Source organism: Dasypus novemcinctus, chromosome 21 (assembly GCF_030445035.2).
Source record: "Dasypus novemcinctus isolate mDasNov1 chromosome 21, mDasNov1.1.hap2, whole genome shotgun sequence".
Taxonomy (NCBI): domain Eukaryota; kingdom Metazoa; phylum Chordata; class Mammalia; order Cingulata; family Dasypodidae; genus Dasypus; species Dasypus novemcinctus.
In genome coordinates, this window is record NC_080693.1 from 46453291 (window position 1) to 46472098 (window position 18808).

The window sequence follows — 18808 nt, forward strand, 5'->3', positions numbered from 1 at the left end:
AGAGTCAAGGCCATTATTTATTTATTTATTTATTTATTTTAGGAGGCACCAGGGGTTAAACCCAGGACCTCATACATCAGAGGCAAGCACTCAACCCCTGAGTTACATCCGTACCCAAATTCTGAATACTTATTCATAAATACTGAAAGGTATTCACTTCGGAAATTCGGAGTTCAGTATGTGGTAGTTTAGCTCCTAAAATATGGAACAAAACCTTAAATCATTTTATTAATAGAATAGATTTTAATATCCACTGGGACCCTGTAGAAGTACTTGTATAATTTGATCGTGCTAAAATATCTTTATAGAGGTGTGTATATGTGTGCACATGTGTTTAGGGTTTTAGGGAACTCTTGGTTATTAATGCCACCTTGGAATTGACTTTTAACAATAATTGCATGATTTTCTTATTTTAGAGAAGGTAATTTCCTTGAGTTGTTTAAGAAAAGAATAGAACTTGTCTCAGTATGAATATTAGATTTAAGTCGATGGTTGAGTTTAGTTTATCCATGCTCTCATTTTAATGAAATGAAAAAATTTTAGTTGGGACATTCGAATTTAAGCTTTTAAGTTTTATCTGTGATTGGTGTTGAGATGCTTTATTCAATTGCTGTATTTATTAGTTTAACGGGTACCTCTTTTGGCATATTTTAAAGAACTAATGAAAGTGAATGGTATTTTTTCTAAAACATTTATATGCATTTTCATATAAATAAAAGTCAGCTGACTTTTCAAATAGTGTGTTTTATATATATTTTGATCTTTTACCTGTACTTGATGCTGGTCATAGTTGACTGCATTAATATCCTTTTTTTCTCCTGATTTTCAGTATTTTTTATTGTTTCTTTAAGTTTTGAGGTTTTTACTATTTACTTATCTGTCTTTAAATGAGAATAGTATTTTCAGTTTGTCCATAATCTCATTTTTTCACAATTTATTATTTTTCAGAGAAAGTGAAATATTAGTTGTTTAAAGAAATTTCCCCAAGTTTGTAGGTTTGGTTTAAAAAAATATTTTGAACTTTGTGTATCTAGTTTGTTTTAAGATTTCTTTTAAATATCAAAAGTGATATATGCACATGTTAAAAAAAAATGTTCAGAAATATATAAAATTTAAAAAAATATCTCCATCTCACACCTAGAATTAGTTATGCCCCAATAATAAGGGGCATAAAAGTGTCCATATTTGGCTTTTAAACACCATTCTCCAATAAAAAGAACCAAGACTTTAGGAAAAGTCATTGAATCTTGGGCTGGTGCCACGAGAATACAAAAAGAACCTGGAGCATTTAGTGGTGCCAGAAAGTAGGAAAGTGCTCAAAAGAAAAAACGAAACTGAACAAGAATTTCAATAAATATAAAAGAATGAGGGAAATATAGAATCATAATACTGCCATAGTAATTACTGCAGGGAAGATCCACTAATGAATGCAGTTAGAGAACAAATGTTTAATAAGAAACAGTATATTTGCATTGTGTTAAATTATCTCCCCAAGACTTTTAAAATTATAAATAGTGAAATAGTAATGTTGAATGAAAAAACTTGACAGGCACCACCGTAATTGAGTGATCAAGTTTTAAATCATTAACAAGACATTGATATCTTGTTATGATACAGTGTGCTAAGAAGCACACACCTCTGGGATATTCCTCAAAATTCATGGTCTTAATCTAATTATGAGAAATTAGCAAACAAACCTAAAATGAGGAACATTCTGCAGCACACCTGACTGGTATTCTTCAGAAGGTCAAAGTCATGAAAGACAACTAGAAATGGAGGACCTGTCACAGATTGAAGAAGAAGAAGGACCATTAAATGCATAGTAGGATACTGGATCGGATCCTGGGACAGAAAAAGGATGTTAGGGGAAAAATTGAAGGAATCTCAATAGTCTATGAAGTCTATAGTTTATTGTATTATACCAGTGTCAATTTCTTGGTTTTAACAATTGTATTATGTTTATGTTTTAAGCTAATATTAGGGGAAGCTGGGTGAAAGGAATATGGCAACACTGTATTATCTTTGCATTTCTTCTGTAGGTCAAAAATTATTTCAAAACAAAGGTGAAAAATGCATGGAATTTTGACAAGAAAATTTACTTGAAGCCAACACTGAAACTAATTGTAATGTCTTCATTGGCTTAACTTATTTAGACTTCATTTAATCATTATGTTTAAATGTCGCTTTAAAGCCTACTTGTTCATCAAGGTTAACATTAAAGAAAATTTTTTAGTTGAGCAAAAACCTTACATAGATATGTAATGAATAGGTAAAATGCACAAAACCCTATAAGTAACTCACCCAACTAAAGCTGGTGGTAGAATTGGGATTCAAACCCAGGCCTTTTAGGATGAAGTTAATATTCTTAAATAGAGCTAAATTGCCATTTCCCTATCCTGCTCATGGTATTTCCATAAAAAAGAACTTTCAGAGGCATGCTGTGTACTGTTTCACTGAACATTTAAATGTAAGGGGTATAAATTGTTGAAGTCCTAACTTAATGGGCCATTATAAAATCTTAAAGATCAGAGGTTAAAATTCCCCAGAAGAGACAAAATTTAGTGATATCATCTGTATTAATTTTCTCTAGTTGCCATAATAAATTTTCACAAACTTAATGACTTAAAATAATACAAATTTATCATCTCACATTTCTATAGGAGAGAAGTCTGAGTTAGCTTGTCTTTGTGCTCTGGGCTTTATAAAACTGAAATCAAGCTTTGAGCTTCTGGAAAGACTCTGCTTCCAAGCTCATTCACATTGTTGGTAGAGTCCACTTCCTTGTAGTTGTGATTATAGTCTCTGTTTCCTTATTGGCTGTCATTGGAGACTGAACATATTCTTAGATGCTCTCTCCAGTCTTGCTTGTTGGCCTTCCATCTCAGAGCCAGCAATTGCATTTTGAATCCTTCACATACTTGGAATCTCTCTGACTTCCCCTGCTGCTGCAGCTTTCTTCTCCTAGCTAGAAAAAAGTTCTCTGCTTTTTTTGGTGGGGGTGCGGGGTAGGTACTGGGCCAGGGATTGGACCTGGAACCTTGTATGTGGGTAGCCAGTGCCCAGTCACTAAACCACATTGGCTCCCTTGAGTTGGTTTTTACATTTATTTGCTTGTTGTTTGTTTTTTATTTTAGGAGGCCCTGGGAACCAAACTTGGGACTTCCCATGTGGGAAGCAGGTGCTCAACCACTTGAGCCACATCCACTCCCAGTTCTCTGCTTTTAAGGTCATAATTTCCCTCTTACAGGTTTAATTTCTCTGTCTTAAGGTCTATATAACCTTAATTAAGACTGCAGAGTCCCTTTTGCCATGGAACTTAACGTGGTCATAGGTTCTAGGGATTAAGATATTGACATCTTTGGGAGACTATTATTCTGCCTACCTATTAGAAATATGTAAACATAAATAAATAAAACTTCTCTGTTGTACACACATAAACATACTCAAAATCTCCCACTTTTTCCTCATCTTTTCCTCTCTCCAAACCTGACCACTGAACAGTTACATGTCCTGCTAGAAGTACGTGTTGATAAAGATGTCACATAAATGTATGTTACATTTAAAAAAATTTATTCAAATGAAATTATACCATATAAACTATTCTACAGCTTACCCTTTTCCAGTAATATGTTTAGAGATCTTTTCCTTTCAGTAGTATAGAAATCAATGGCATTCTTTTTGACAGTTGTTTTATGTAGTATTCCTTTATATTATTTTTTCACCATTTATTTAACCAGTGCCCTAGTGAGAACATCGAGGTTGCTTCTGGGTTTTTAATGTTACAAATAGTACTATCATGAATATCTGTTTACATTTTGCTCATGTGAATTTATCTTTGGAATAAATTCTTATAAGTTGAATTGGTAGGAGTAATGGAATGTTTTGAATTTTGATAGCTTTTACCAGTATTCTTTCTACCTCCCCTTTTAATTCCTACCATATTATGTAAAATGAATTTATATACTTCATCTTTTTGGAGAATTGAAAATTTTATACAGTAAGGTTATAGAAATCTGAATATATTGGTTTTTTCAATGTATACTTACTTTCAGTTAGAAAATTTTATGTCTGTATTAATGAATACATAGTAAATTTCCTTATTATAAAAAGTGTATTAGGAAAATATAGAGTATTTCAAATTTATTATGTATTTTTAAAATTCCTGGGTGATAAACCTCAAAGGATAATAGACAATAATATTCATATGTGAGAAAATAAAGGTTATGAATATACGTAAAAATATTTAGCATTTCTGATATAACAAACAAGAGCAACTTTCAAGTACTATTTTATATGAAATTTATTTATTTTTTGAGATGTACCATTTTATATCTACTAAAGTGTCAGATATTTTAAGAAGAAAGCATCTACTGCTGATCATCTTCCATTCATAATACTGCTGTTTTTGTGAATGATAAAATCCTTTCTGAAAATAGTATAGCTGTATATATCAATAACTTTCTTTTCAGGTAATAATTTAATGACCTTAGTTTTTAGTTGAGCCTGTCTTTTATTGCTTTACTAACTCCATATTAATAGCTTGTTTTTTCAATTTTAGATATGAGTATCGTGTGGAAATGGTTCATCAGTCTTGCAATGATCCTACTAAAAATATCATTCGAGAATTTGCATCTGATTTTGAAGTTGGAGAATGCTGGGGTTATAATAGATTTTTCCGTTTGGACTTACTTGCAAATGAAGGCTACTTAAACCGACAAAATGATACAGTAATTTTAAGGTATTAAGAAAAATTCAATATTGTGCTTTTGTTGTAGAGGAAATAATATCATCATAACTTTACAAAAATGAATATTGAAATTCATACTCACTTATGTTACCTTTTTTTTCCTTTTACCCCCTTTCATTACAGGAGTTGTAGAAAACCTAATCAGAAATGTGATTGACATGTAGTTCATAATTCCATAAAAAGGGAAGTACTGCCCCAGTTAATGTAGGAATGGCAGTTTATCTATTGAACTTCTAGTAACCTCAACCATTTGGGACCCTAAGAATATTGAGGGAACAAGTGTTTGTTTTTTTCACTGAACATTGTGTATTATATTTGGGTGATTGAATTTACAAGTTTAGTTTCAGAAAACACTTCCATTTCTTTCTAGATAACAGCAAATTAAAAGTAGGGGGTTAGATGAATGTGGATAAAAAAAATAAACTTAAGAACTAATAGTTAGGTATACAGCATATTTACACTGACTAAGTACAAAACCACAACAGCCCCATTTTAATCTTTATAGATGGTCAGATGTTTTTGGGCATACACTTTATTATAAGGTAATAAAATTTGATAATCAAAAAGTGAACTTTAGTGCCCCAAAACAAAATATTTAAATTTGTTCTGAACTCAAATTTGTTGGAGTATTTAAGTTTAGAACATTTCCATCAAAAACAATTTAAATCTTTCTTCCTTAGGGGTAGTTCAGTGCACCTGTGAAGTTCACTTGTTCTGAGCTCTTTGTTCCTGAGGAGGCTAGATAAGTGAGGCATTCATTTTACTAACCTTTCGTAGTTTGTGCTCCTCAAAGCTCTTCTTGGAGAATAAAGAAATACAAAGTGGAGTTATACATTTTGAGTGTAGGAAAGAGCATTCATGTTTTTACCATCTTTTCTTTGGGGAAAGGTGGTTTAATTTAGTTTCATATTATAAACTTTGTTTTTTGCTGTTGGTTTCTTTTTTTTTTTAAATTTTTTACCAAGAGAAATTCTTTGTTGCCCTTTCACACTTCATCTATAGAGACTGAATAAAAAATTATTCAAATATCAATTTTACCAACCTAAAAACCGTTTTTTAATAGCCTTGTTGTCCCCTTATTAGAGTCATATAACAGTGTTGAATCTTTCTAGCTGTAATCTATGCGAGTGGTTTTTATTTTAATGAAATTTAGCCTGACCACTACTTCTTTATTTAGGCAGTTGCTGTACAAGAATGGATTTCTGTTGTAGGGTTTATCATTTATCCAGCAGTCTTTATTGAGTCTGTACCGTGTGCCTGGGCTGAAAATAAGAAAGGAATAACGTTTTTTCTATGTCCTCCTGAAACTCAAGATGAAACAGGCAAATGAATATACAGTTTACTCTTCTGTCAGATAGTGCTATAGTAGTGGTACAAATAAATTGCTGTGGGGTTCATGGAGAGGGGGCTTTTATTTATCCTATTACTCAGAATATTTTTTTCATGAGTGATTGCTCAAAATTCAAACCTCAATTAATTCAAGATTCAGATGGAATTTTATATGTACTTAGAAAATGTATTAATTATATATACTTGATTTGTTCTTCCTTTAATTCAAAGAGAGAGTTAAGAAAGTTTACCTGCTGCTTGCTTCCATTTTTTTTTTTTTTTTTAATTAAAACAATTTTTTTTAAGGAGGTACTAAGGATCAAACCTGGGACCCTGTACATGGGAAGCAGGAGCTCAACCACTTGACTTACATCTACTCCCTTGCTTTAGTTTTTTTTTTTTTTGAGGTACCAGAGGCCAGAGATTGTACCCGGGACCTTGTATGTGGGAAGCCCGGCGCTCAAACCACTGAACTACATTGGCTCCCATAAGGACACATATGCTAAAAATATGTCAGGTTTGGCAGTTTATTTAATAATTTGAAGAAAATAATACTCTTAAATAAAAGTCTCACTAATGTTTTACCATTGCCTGGTCTCCACTTAGAATGGTAGTTAAATGAATCATCTCTACCCTTTGTTGTATGAGTGTCCTTATAAAAATGATTATCTGCTGCAGATAACTGTTAGATTTAGGTGGTCAGTAGGTTCTTGCAGTACCTCTAAATCCTATAAAAAATTGACTTGCAGATAATTTATGGGTGGCAGGGCAGACTTCCAAATTAGTCTTTCCTTGTGGCTCTTCTTTTCTTCAAAATCATCTTTACACATGTACTGCAATTTTTTTCCCATTATAAATGGAATCATTTTAGGCTATATAATAAAGGTAGAGGTTGATTTGCTTTTTTGAAAATTTTTTATTTTTATTTGCTTTTTAATAGCTAAAAATACAGATAACTCTGGATAGATTAAGATTTATCATTTATCCATTAATATAATTTAATATAGATACTTGATTTTTTTCCTAACCCTAGCTGAAATAAGCCATATATGGGGCTTTGAATTTTAGTCAGCTATCTGGAAGGGTAGGTGATACTGGTTATTTAGAGCTTGAAACTTTGGGTAAAGCAGTCCTGGGTGGTTGATCCTATGGGGCAGTTAATATGGGAACCATTAGATGGAAGAAGGAAATAAAAAAAAGCAGTTCTTAATACAGACTTTGTTATCTTATGGCCTGACTTAGCCAAGAAGGAGTGGGAAAGAGTCATTTTTCTCCTTCTGCCTACATGATATGGTCATCTTTAACTCATTATCAACATTGTATTTTAACTACATTTTGTAGTTTGGGAGCTTAATCTCTATAATGCTGTTTCTTTAGAAAAATACAATTTGCATTAACACATCTCATTTATATATGACTTTTCAGAACTTTGTGTCATTATAATTTGTGTATTACATGTTTAAATGGTGAATATCAGGAGCTTTGAGTTCATTTTTAGTTTAGCCTTATACCATAATTAAATAACCAAAATTGGAGTAGAATTTATAGTTGGAGATTTAAGACTAGCTTTTTTTTTTTAAGATTTATTTTATTTATTCCCTCTATCCTGTCCCGTTCCCCCAGGCTAGTTTGATAACATTTTACTGATTGGATTTATTTTTCATGTGGAGTTATTCTATTAAGATTTCAGGTGCGATCACCAACATTCTTTCAAAAATGCCGAGACCAGCACTGGTATATCACTCAGTTGGAAGCTGCACAGACTAGTTATATCCAACAAATAAACAACCTTAAAGAGGTAAACAAATAATATATATTTTGGTTTAGTGTTTCATTTTGATTTTTTTCACTTAATACATTTGTAATTGAATTTTGGATATTTTTTTGTTGTCTACACTCTTGTATAAAACATTCATTTATACTGTTCTCCATCGTTGCCAGTTTTGAGCCTTTAATTCTTCACTGCTGCACTGTCCATTTCATAGCCAGTAGCCACATGTGGCTGTTTAATTTTAAATTAATTCAAATTTAAAAATTTTATTTCCCTAGTTGCGCTAGCCATGTTTTAATTGCTCAGTAGCCACATTTATTGACTATTATATTAGGCATCACAGATGAACATTTCTATTGTTGCATAAAGTTGTATTGGGCAGTACTATTCTAATTTGAGGTGAACTCTGTGTTTTCTCTCAATTACTTAGATATTTTTTTTCCCCAAGCTGTCTTGAATTTAGAGGATCCTAAGCGATAGCTCATTTGAAAGTTGGTCCATTATGAAGTCTCACTGTTGTTAAATTTGAGCACTGGGGAGGATCACTTAATGGATTTTTATTTTACAATGGTATTTGAATTATATAAGGAATGTTTCTTTTCCCACAATGGAAATTGGGATGAGATGGGAAGTTTGAAGTGGTTAAAAGATGAAGGATGAAAATATTAATCAATATATACTTTAAAAGATTTTTATGTTAAGTGAACTATATAACCACCTGACTGTGAGCACTATACAGTTTGACAGTTGTATGTGCAGCTTGGGCTAGAAATGAAAGGAAAAGTGTGAATAAATGGGGCAGTGTATATTTGTCACAGATTTTTCCATAAGCAAATGGCAGTAGGGGTATGAGAGAGATGGTTTAAGAAATGGTTTTAGGAACATATGGGTAAACTTTTTTACTTGAGACATTTTTTACTATACCAGTTAAATACTGCTTATGATTAATGCTTATTTATGGTGTTCTTGTTTTAAAAGAGACTTACCATTGAGCTGTCTCGAACTCAGAAATCAAGAGATTTGTCCCCACCAGATAATCATCTTAGCCCCCAAAATGATGATGGTCCTGAGCCACGAGCTAAGAAGTCTGGTTCAAGTTCTGACATGCTTCTCGAGAGTGGTAATACTACAGCTTCTGTAAGAGAAGCCAAAGAGGATGAAGAAGATGAGGAGAAGATTCAGAATGATGATTATCATGTAATAATTAGACTTGCTTTAAATTAATTTTTTTGTTTGCAAAGAGAAATGATTTTAGGATCATGGTTTCCAATGTAATATAAGGGAATCAGTCTACTAAAACTCTTGTCTGTAATAATTTAGTGTATGGCCCTCTGTAAATGTTAATGTTTACAAGTCAGAAGTTGTTTAATCAAAGCTTTTCAAGTTTCAGAAATTTATTGTAGAAAGGTGTAGTAATACCTGTGATGTACATTCTAGAAATTTTATTATATATTGTGGATTTTTAAAAAATTGTCCTATTTCCATTCTCTGAAGCTATTAACTACCATATCATTGCATACTTAGGTAGTATCATTTAGGATTTGAAATACTGCAAGATTTTGTCCTAGCTGAACAAAAATCAGAATAAGAATTCAAGAAGTGGAATAGGTAGTGGTTGTTATTTTTTAAAGCAACACAGGGATACAGGGATAAGTGAAGGGTTTTTTTTGTAGAGGTTACTTTCAAGGTGAGATTTGTGTTATATATTGAAATGAAGGAGCCATTGAGGAAGGAGGCTAAAGATAAGGTTTAGGAAATGAAGAAAACAAAATATTTAAAGAGATTATAAGTTGAAATGGAGCATTTAGGGCAGTACTCATTTAACCTTTGATAGAATGAGTTGACAAAAAGTTTGAGTTTGTAGGTAGGGCAACTGAAAGTTGGGTGAGTTTATACTTAATGATTTGTATTTTCTCATGTGCAGATAGGTAATTTATAGAAATCCTTATAAGTAGGACTTGAGGAATGATGGTTTGAAATGTTAAATCTGAGGAATAGTATTGGAAGCTGAAATGGGATATGTGAAGCATTTCTAGTCAAACTGAGGGCCTATCTGAAATTGGCAATCATAAATTAGTAGTGGTACCAATCAACAAGGTTGTGTGTGATTTTCTTTTCAGGTCCCAGTAGCCTAAGGATAGGAAAAGAGTATTCTGAAGACTGTATCATTCCTTGGTGCTTAGTGCTTAGTGCATGGGCTGGATAAGATGATTAATTGAATAGAAACATTTGAGATAGAAACCTTGTTTTTTCTTGCCTTAATATAGCATGAGCTTTCAGATGGAGATCTGGATCTGGATCTTGTTGGTGAAGATGAGGTAAATCAACTTGATGGCAGTAGTTCTTCTGCCAGTTCAACGGCAACAAGTAACACAGAAGAAAATGACATTGATGAAGAAACTATGTGAGTGATTCACTCATTAACTTCCACTATAAATCTCCTAAGTGGTATTTATTAGGTGCATACTAATTATTTCAGGCCTAAAAGTAGGGGATATTCAGCATTTGTTTCTTATATAAATAAAAGAACTTGAAGAAAAGCCAGAATCTTAAAATTGGTAAGAAAATGACAATTCCATCAAAATTTCCAAGACGCATTTCTACTCCTCATTTTCATCTCTTGAGTTCTAAGCCAAGAGATTTTAATTTTTAAATTATTACAGACCTAACAAAAGCTGCAAAATTAATACAAAGAATTCCCGTATTCCCCAGATGTTAGCATTTTACCACACTTGATTTGTTAAACATTATCTCCCTCACTCCATATAATTTTTTTCTGAGACATTTTTGATTAAGTGATTATATTTCACTATGTATTTCCTAAAAACATTGATGTTTCTTATATAACTACAGTATAATTATTAAAACCAGGAGTAAAGAAATAAACCAATGTGCTTGTGGTCAGTTTCAACAAGGATACTAAGACTGTTCAATGGGAAAAGAATGGTCTTTTCAACAAATGATGCCAGGGACACATGCTAAACAGTGAAGTTGCACCCTTATCTTACATCATGTACAAAAATTAACTCAAAAGTAGATGAGTCCTGGGAAGCAGATGTGGCTGAGGAGATTGAGCTCCCATCTACCACATGGGAGGTCCCAGATTTCAGTTCCCAGTGCCTTGAGGAGAGGACTAGCAAGACAGCAGGCTGGTGCGATGGATAGGTGCAGCAAGCTGACGCAACAAAGAGACACAAGAAAGAAAGACAGTGAGAGATACAACGAAGCAGGGAGCTGAGGTGGCTCAAGCGATTGAGCCCCTCTCTCCCACATGGGAGGTCCTGGGTTTGGTTCCCAGTGCCTCCTAAAGAGAAAGCAAGCAACACAGAGCACAGACAACGAGGGGGCGGGAATAAATTTTTAAAAATGTACATCTGAATATTGAAAAGATGAGTCCTAAATTTAACAGCTAAAAACATCAAACTCTTAAGAGGACAACATAGGGGTAAATTTTCATGACCTTGTATGTGGCAATGTTTTCTTTAAAGTATGACACCAAAAGCAAAGGCAAAAAAAGAAAAATCGAGCTGCATCAAAATTAAAATTTTTTGTGCAAAGGATACTATCAAGAGATGGAAAGACATCACACAAAATGGGGGAAAATACTTGCAAATCGCATATTTATATATTTCTAGGTACTGGGGCCAGGGATTGAATCCGGGACCTCGTATATGGGAAGCCGGTGTTCAGCCACTAAGCCACATCAGCTTCCTTGAATTGATTTTTTTGTTTGTTTGCTTGTTGTTTGTTCTTTTTATTTTTAGGAGGCACCAGGAACCAAACCCAGGACCTCCCATGTAGGAAATAGGAGCTCAACTGCTTGAGCTGTATCCACTCCCATATATATATATATTATTGTCCCCCCCTTGTGGCTTTTGCGTGCTCTCTGCTCTGTGTCCATTTGCTGTGGGCTCTTCTGTGTTCTTGCTTGTCTCCCTGCGTCACCTTGCTGAGGCGGTGTTCTGCAACGCCTGCAGGTTGGGTGGTGGGCAGTGTTCCACGGTGCCTGCGGGTTGGGCGGCGCTCTGCAGAGTGCAGGCAAGCCTGCCTTCACAAGAAGGCCCTAGGATGCAAACCAAGGACCTCCCATATAGTAGACAGGAGCTCATCTGATTGAGCCACAGCTGCTTCCCCCCATATATGTTTTTAAAAACTGCTACAACCAAACAGGAAAACGAGAAAACAATCTGTTTTTGAAATGGACAAAGGACTTGAATAGGCATTTCTCCAGAGAAGATATACAAATGGCCAATAAGCGCACAGATGATGCTCAACATCAGAAGCCTTTAGGGAAATGCAAACCAAAGCAATAATGAGATACTACTTCATATCCAATAGTAGGGAGGGAGGGAGAAACAGAAAATAAATTTTGGCAAGAATATAGAGAAATTGGAACGCTTGTAGACTGCATGTGGGAGATATAGGTAAAGTGCTGCAGCCACTGTGGAAAAGTTTAGTGGTTCTCAGAAGTTAAAATTACCTTAGGGGAAGCAGACTTGGCCCAGTGGATAGGGCGTCTGTCTACCACATGGGAGGTCTGTGGTTCAAACCCCAGGCCTCCTTGACCCGTGTGGAGCTGACCCATGCGCAGTGCTGATGTGCGCAAGGAGTGCCATGCAACACAGGAGTGTCCCTGTGTAGGGGAGCCTCACGCACAAGGAGTGCACCTCCGTAAGGAGAGCCACCCAGCAAAAAAGAAAGTGCAGCCTGCCCAGGAATGGTGCCGCATACACGGAGAGCTGACACAACAAGATGACGCAACAGAAAGAAACACAGATTCCCATGCCGCTGACAACAACAGAAGCGGACAAAAAGAACACACAGCAAAATGGACACAGAACAGACAACTGGGGTGGGGGCGAAGGGGAGAGAAATAAATAAAATAAATATTAAAAAAAAAAATTACCTTAGAACACCAAAAGATCTCAAAACAGGAACTGACAATGCACATAACAACATTACTCACAATAGCCAAAAGGTGAAAACAACCCATATGTCCCTCAACAGATAAATGGAGAAACAAAATGTGTTAAAAACATACAAAGGAGAAGTATTTGGCCATGAAAAGAAATGAAGTTCTTTTACATGCTATACTATGCAACATGGGTGAATCTTGAAAACATACTAAGTGAAATGAATCAGACTCAAATGGACAAATACTGTATGATCCATTTATGTGAAATATCTGTAATAGGCAAATTCAGAGAAAGAAAAGAGATTAGAGGTTATAGGTACTAGGGAGAACGGGATATGGGGAATTAATGTTTAGTGGATACCATGTGCTAGGGGTAATGAGTGAGCACATGCTGTTGGAAAAATGACACTAATAGGCACGCTTGACAGGGTTTTAAAAACTTTCAATTTGTGAAAAATGCAGTATCTGTGATGTGCAATAAGGGGAAGCACAATAAAACAAGTTTTGCCACATTCAGTTCTGTCATATTGGTTGCTATGTCTGTCCTTAAGCCATTCCATGCTGTTTCGATTACTTTCTTTTTAAGTAAGTTTTGAAATAGCAGTATATGGGTCCTCCAACTTTGTCCATTTTTAAGATTGTTTTTGCTATTCTGGGTCATTTGCAAATATAAGTAGATAATCAGTTTGTCAATTAGAAGTCAGCTGAGATCCTGATATGAACTGCATTGAATCTGTATATGTTTTGGGGTAGTATATTACTATCTTGATCATTTTAAGTCTTTAAATCCATTAGAACAAGATGTCTTTCCATTTATTTAAGTAGTCTTTAATTTATTGTTAGCCATATTTAGTAGTTTTCAGAGTATGTTTTGGGCTTTTGTTAAATTTATTTCTAAGTATTTTATTTGATGCTGTTGTAAATGGAATTTTCTTAATTTCCTTTCTAGATTGTTTATTGCAAGTGTATAGACATACAATTGATCTTTGTATGTTGATCTCATATTTTACAACCTTGCCGAACTTGTTTGTTTGTACTGATAGGTTTTTAGTGGCTTCTTTACCATTTCTTAAATATAGGATCATATCATCTGCCAATAGTAGTTACTTTACATCTTCCTTTCCAATTTGGATGCCTTTTATTTCTTGTTCTTGCATAATTGCCCAGGTTAGAACCTCTAGTATGATGATGACTAGAAGCAGTGAGAGTGGACACCCTTGTCTTGTTCCTGACCTTAAGTGGAAAGCATCTGATCTTTGACCATTAATATAACTGCGGTTTTCATTCATGCCTTTTATCCAGTTTTGGAAGTACCCTTTTATTCTGTTTTTTTAAGTGACTTTTATTGTGTAAGGGTATGGATTTTGTCAAATGCTTTTATCTATCTATTGAGATGGTGTAGTTTTCATTTTTTTATTTTATTGTTAATGGGGTATTAATTGCTTTGCAGATGATAACCAACCTTATATTCCCAGGTTAAATCCCACTTGCTCATGGTGTATCATTCTTTTTATATGTTGCTGGATTTATTTTGCTTGTATTTTGTTGAGGATATTTTGTCCATATCCATAAGAGTTAACTAGTCTATAGTTATCTTTTAATGACTTTGTCTGGTTTTGTTATTAGGGTAATAGTTGCCTCATAGAATGAGTAAGGAAGTGTTTTCTACTCTGTAGTTTTCTGGAAGTTTGTGAAGAGTTGGTATTAATTCTTCTTTACATGGTTGGTAGACTTCATCAGTGAAGCTACCTGGGCTTCGGGTTTTCTTTGTGGGTACTTTTTTGATTAGCAGTTTAGTCTCTTTACTTGGTATATGTCTGTTTGGATTGTCTGTTTCTTCTTGAGTTAGTATTGGTAGTTTGTGTGTTTCTAGGAATTTGTCCATTTCAACTATGTTATCTACTTTATTGGCTTACAGTTTTTTAGTTCATATTTCTTATCAATCCTTTTTATTTCAGTATGGTCAGAAGGGCTATCCTTCCACTTTTTTTTTTTTTTTTTTAAGATTTATTTATTTAATTCCCCTCCCCTCTCCCAGTTGTCTTTTCTCTGTGTCTATTTGCTGTGTCTTGTTTCCTTGTCCGCTTCTGTTGTCAGCGGCACAGGAAGTGTGGGCGGCGCCATTCCTGGGCAGGCTGCACTTTCCTTTCGCGCTGGGCGGCTCTCCTTCCGGGTGCACTCCTTGCGCGTGGGGCTCCCCTACGCGGGGGACACCCCTGCATGGCAGGGCACTCCTCGCGCACATCAGCACCGCGCATGGGCCAGCTCCACATGGGTCAAGGAGGCCCGGGGTTTGAACCGCGGACCTCCCATGTGGTAGACGGACGCCCTAACCACTGGGCCAAGTCTGTTTCCCCCTTCCACTTTCTGAATCTAGTAATTTGACATATCTTTTTCTTGGTCAATCTAGCTAAATGTTTCCCAGTTTTGTTGATCTTTTCTTTGCTTTTCTCTCTTCTTTTCTATTCTGTATTTTATTAATTTCTACTTCAGTCATTACTATTTCCTTCTGCTTGTTTTCCAGTATTTTAAGATGGAAGGTTAGGTGTTATTAATTTGAAATCTTTCTTCCATTTACTTCTTGATCATCTGCCTACTTGTTCTCTTACTGAAAGTGGGATATATTAAGTCTCCAATTATTATTGTTTATTGCTTATTTCTCTGTTCATTTCTGTCAGTTTTTGCTTAATGTATGTTGGTACTTTTATCAAGCAAATGCGGGTTATTCTGCCCAATGTGCTTCAAACTAACCAATTTCTGAGACATCTGGGTATCTCAAAGAGAGAAAGTTTATTGCTAGTAAGATTGTTAATCTTACTGGGGTCCACTTGTTAATAAATAAGTCATGAATCCTTTTTTCTCTTGAAACTTTCAAGATTTTCACCTTGTTTTTGGCTTTCAGCATTTTTGTATATCTCTTTGCAATTGCAAATTCCTGTTTGGAATTTGTTGAGTTTTCTAGATATGTAGAGTGTATTGCTTTGTAATAAATTTAAGATATTTTCCACCATTATTCTCTAAATATTTATTGTGCTCCTTTCTCTCACCTCCTCTTCTTCTACTCTGGCTATATGTAGTTGAGTTTAAGGAAATCCTCTATTTTTTTGAGGCTGGTTCAGTTTTCTTCACTCTTCTGTTTCTTCTGATTGCATAATCTATCCATCTATCTTCAAGTTTGCTAAATCATTCTTCTAGTTCACATCTATTGTTGAGCCTCCTCTAGTTAATTTTTCATTTTTTATTCTGCTTTTCCACTCCAAATTTCCATTTGCATCTTTTCTATAATTTCTGTATCTTTACTGATATTCTCTATCCTACCTTCCTTTACCTTTTTTTTTTTTTTTTTAGATAGTGGGCCAGGGCTTGAACCTAGGACCTCTTATGTGGGAAGCCGGCACTCATCACATCCCCCCCTCCAGGTGGTTTCTTTGTCTGTTTGCTTGTTGTTTTGTTTTTAGGACAAACTGGGGCCTGAACCTGGAATCGCCCATGTGGGAAGCAGGCGCTCAACTGTTTGAGCCACATCTGCTCCCTCCTTTACTTATTAAATCATGTTTTCTTATAGTTCTTTGAACATAGTTACAATATCTGCTTTTTAGTCTTTGTCACACCCAACATCTGGTCAGTTTCTGTTATCTGCTTTTTCTCTAGTGTGTGGGTCATACTGTAACTGAATTCCTTTAGATTCTTGGCTTTGTTACATATAAAAATTTAAGATCATGCTGGTCTAGCTAGGCCAGTAGTTTATTAAGGAAATGAGAGAAAAATAGAAAATAACAGATTATGGGTCACAGGTTTACCTGTGGGCCAGTCCAGGCATAGAGAGTGAGCGAGCTTATGCAGTTGCTCTTTTTTTTTTTTTTTAAAGATTTATTTATTTTATTAATTATTTCTCTCCCCTTCCCCCCTGCCCCAGTTGTCTGTTCTCTGTGTCTGTTTGCTGAGTGTTCTTCTTTGTCTGCTTCTGTTGTCAGCGGCCAGGAATCTGTGTTTCTTTTTGTTGCATCATCTTGTTGTGTCAGCTCTCCCATGTGTGCGGGGCCATTCTTAGGCAGGCTGCACTTTCTTTCACACTGGGCGGCTCTCCTTATGGGGCACACTCCTTGCCCGTGGGGCTTCCCTACGTGGGGGACACCCCTGCGTGGCATGGCACTCCTTGCGCGCATCAGCACTGCGCGTGGGCCAGCTCCACATGGGTCATGGAGGCCTGGGATTTGAACCGTGGACCTCCCATGTGGTAGACGGACGCCCTAACCACTGGACCAAGTCCGTTTCCCATGCAATTGCTTTTTAAACCATTAGTTATTCCTCCCCTTGTTCATGTTTGGGGAGGAGTCCCAGCTGTTTGCTGTTTAGATTGGTTACCCTACCCATCAATTCCCCGACCTCTTTAGAATATCTGGGGCTTTTTTTGATCCCCTTTGCAATCTCTAAATGGAGAATTCTCCTGAAGTTCTTCTGGCAGTCTTTTGTTGTTGACAGTGGGGAGATCTTTCCCTCAGGCAGGTTCCAGGTGGAATTCCATGGTATGTTTCAGTGTGGTGTTTTTCTGCTAGGTCCCAGATTTGTCTTCTCATTCCCTAAACTAGCCTTCCTCAATACTTTCCGGTTTCCTTGGGTGTGTGTCATATATTTGTTGTTGGAAACTGGACATTTGAAATTAATAAAATGTAACAACTCTTGAGTATTGATTCTCTTTACCCCCCAATTGCTTGTTATTGTTATTTGATTGTTTTGTGATGGCTAGATTTTAAAATATATGTCTTTTTTCCCCTCCCATTGTTAAGGCCCCGATGTTGCACCTCTTGTGCTCACAACCCTTAGTCACCCTAGGGTGACTGTGATTTTGACAGGGCACTTTATCTCTTTTTTCTGACCTTACCCAACTCTTAAGTGCCACTGATTGCCAACTGATTGCTTTATTGTTTTCACTGGTGCCTTGTGGACATAAAGTGCTCAACAGACTAATCCAGTCAAATTTGGGATCCTTTGAAGGAATAGTTCCTGAGATCAGTGTTTGATATTTGTTCTGACTCTTAGAAGAGTTCTCCCAGCTTTTTCTATCCCTTTTTTTTTCCTTTGTTTTTGCAAAATAGCCAGCCTCCGATTTTATCTAAATCTTCAATGAATCTACTCATCTTCTCCCAAATGCCTTTTATCATATTCTCTGCTGTTTTTGAGAATGCCCTCAGACTTAAATTCTAAAGGTACCTTTGCAAATGAAGTTAGTTTTCTTGGGAGAAGATTTGAACTCTCTCTTTTATGACCTGCTTCCTCCCCAAGCAGAATCTCTGAGCCAGGACCTAGGAGCAAGGGTATGGTGGCTGCTTCTTTCAGAGTGACATGCTAACTTTAGAAGCTCAGTAGTTTGGTGGAGTAGTAGAGCATCAACCTCAAGTTTTCTTGGCTTGTCTTCTTTGGCCTGGAATGGTCTCTACCTTATGAATAAGCTGAGGTAAGGGTTATCTAGCCTCAAGTATTTTTAGCATATCTCACACCTAAGGTAGGGCCTCCTATCTATGTGTGGGTTGGGTGCAAGGATTAGAAATGCTTATCTAATCAGTTATCTCCAGCAGACCTATCTGCCCTGAGAACTGGACAAAGGGAGCTCTGTGGTCTGGGCCTTGCCAATCTGGAATTGAATTTCCATTTAGCCAAGCTGGAAGACAGGAGAGATACAGGGGTTTCACACACAAAGGAGCAGGTCCCCAGAGTTCCTCACCCTATCATACTGAAATTTGATATTAAGACTTCCATATGAAGGACCTGGGCTCAATCCCCCAGACCTGTGCAGGCTCCCTCATGGCAAAGTATGCACAAAAAGAAAAGAAAAAAAAGATGTCACACCTAGATGGGGGGGGGGAGACTTCTTTACAAATCTAAAACTAGCATTGATTTCAAATAGCCCTTTATTGCTTAGAGTAAAGTATTACCAAGTATTTTGTAATGTGAGACTTTGTGAGGACTCTATCAGGGAGCAACACCCTCTTTTTGATGTATTAATTTTAGGAAAATAGTACTTGGTCCTATATAGGAATTTACCCTT

At 35.8% G+C, this 18808-nt stretch overlaps 1 protein-coding gene across 7 annotated transcripts in view; it reads left to right on the plus strand.

Moving 5' to 3' along the window:
- TRIM37 (tripartite motif containing 37) overlaps positions 1-18808 on the plus strand; it is a 223966-nt gene that overhangs the window by 88587 nt on the left and 116571 nt on the right. For all 7 annotated transcript variants that reach the window (XM_071210891.1, XM_058283891.1, XM_058283895.1 and 4 more), the window contains 4 exons: positions 4559-4738; positions 7760-7874; positions 8826-9044; positions 10115-10251. In XM_071210891.1, coding sequence (XP_071066992.1) covers positions 4559-4738; positions 7760-7874; positions 8826-9044; positions 10115-10251 — 651 coding nt within the window. The remainder of the gene's footprint in view (positions 1-4558; positions 4739-7759; positions 7875-8825; positions 9045-10114; positions 10252-18808) is intronic.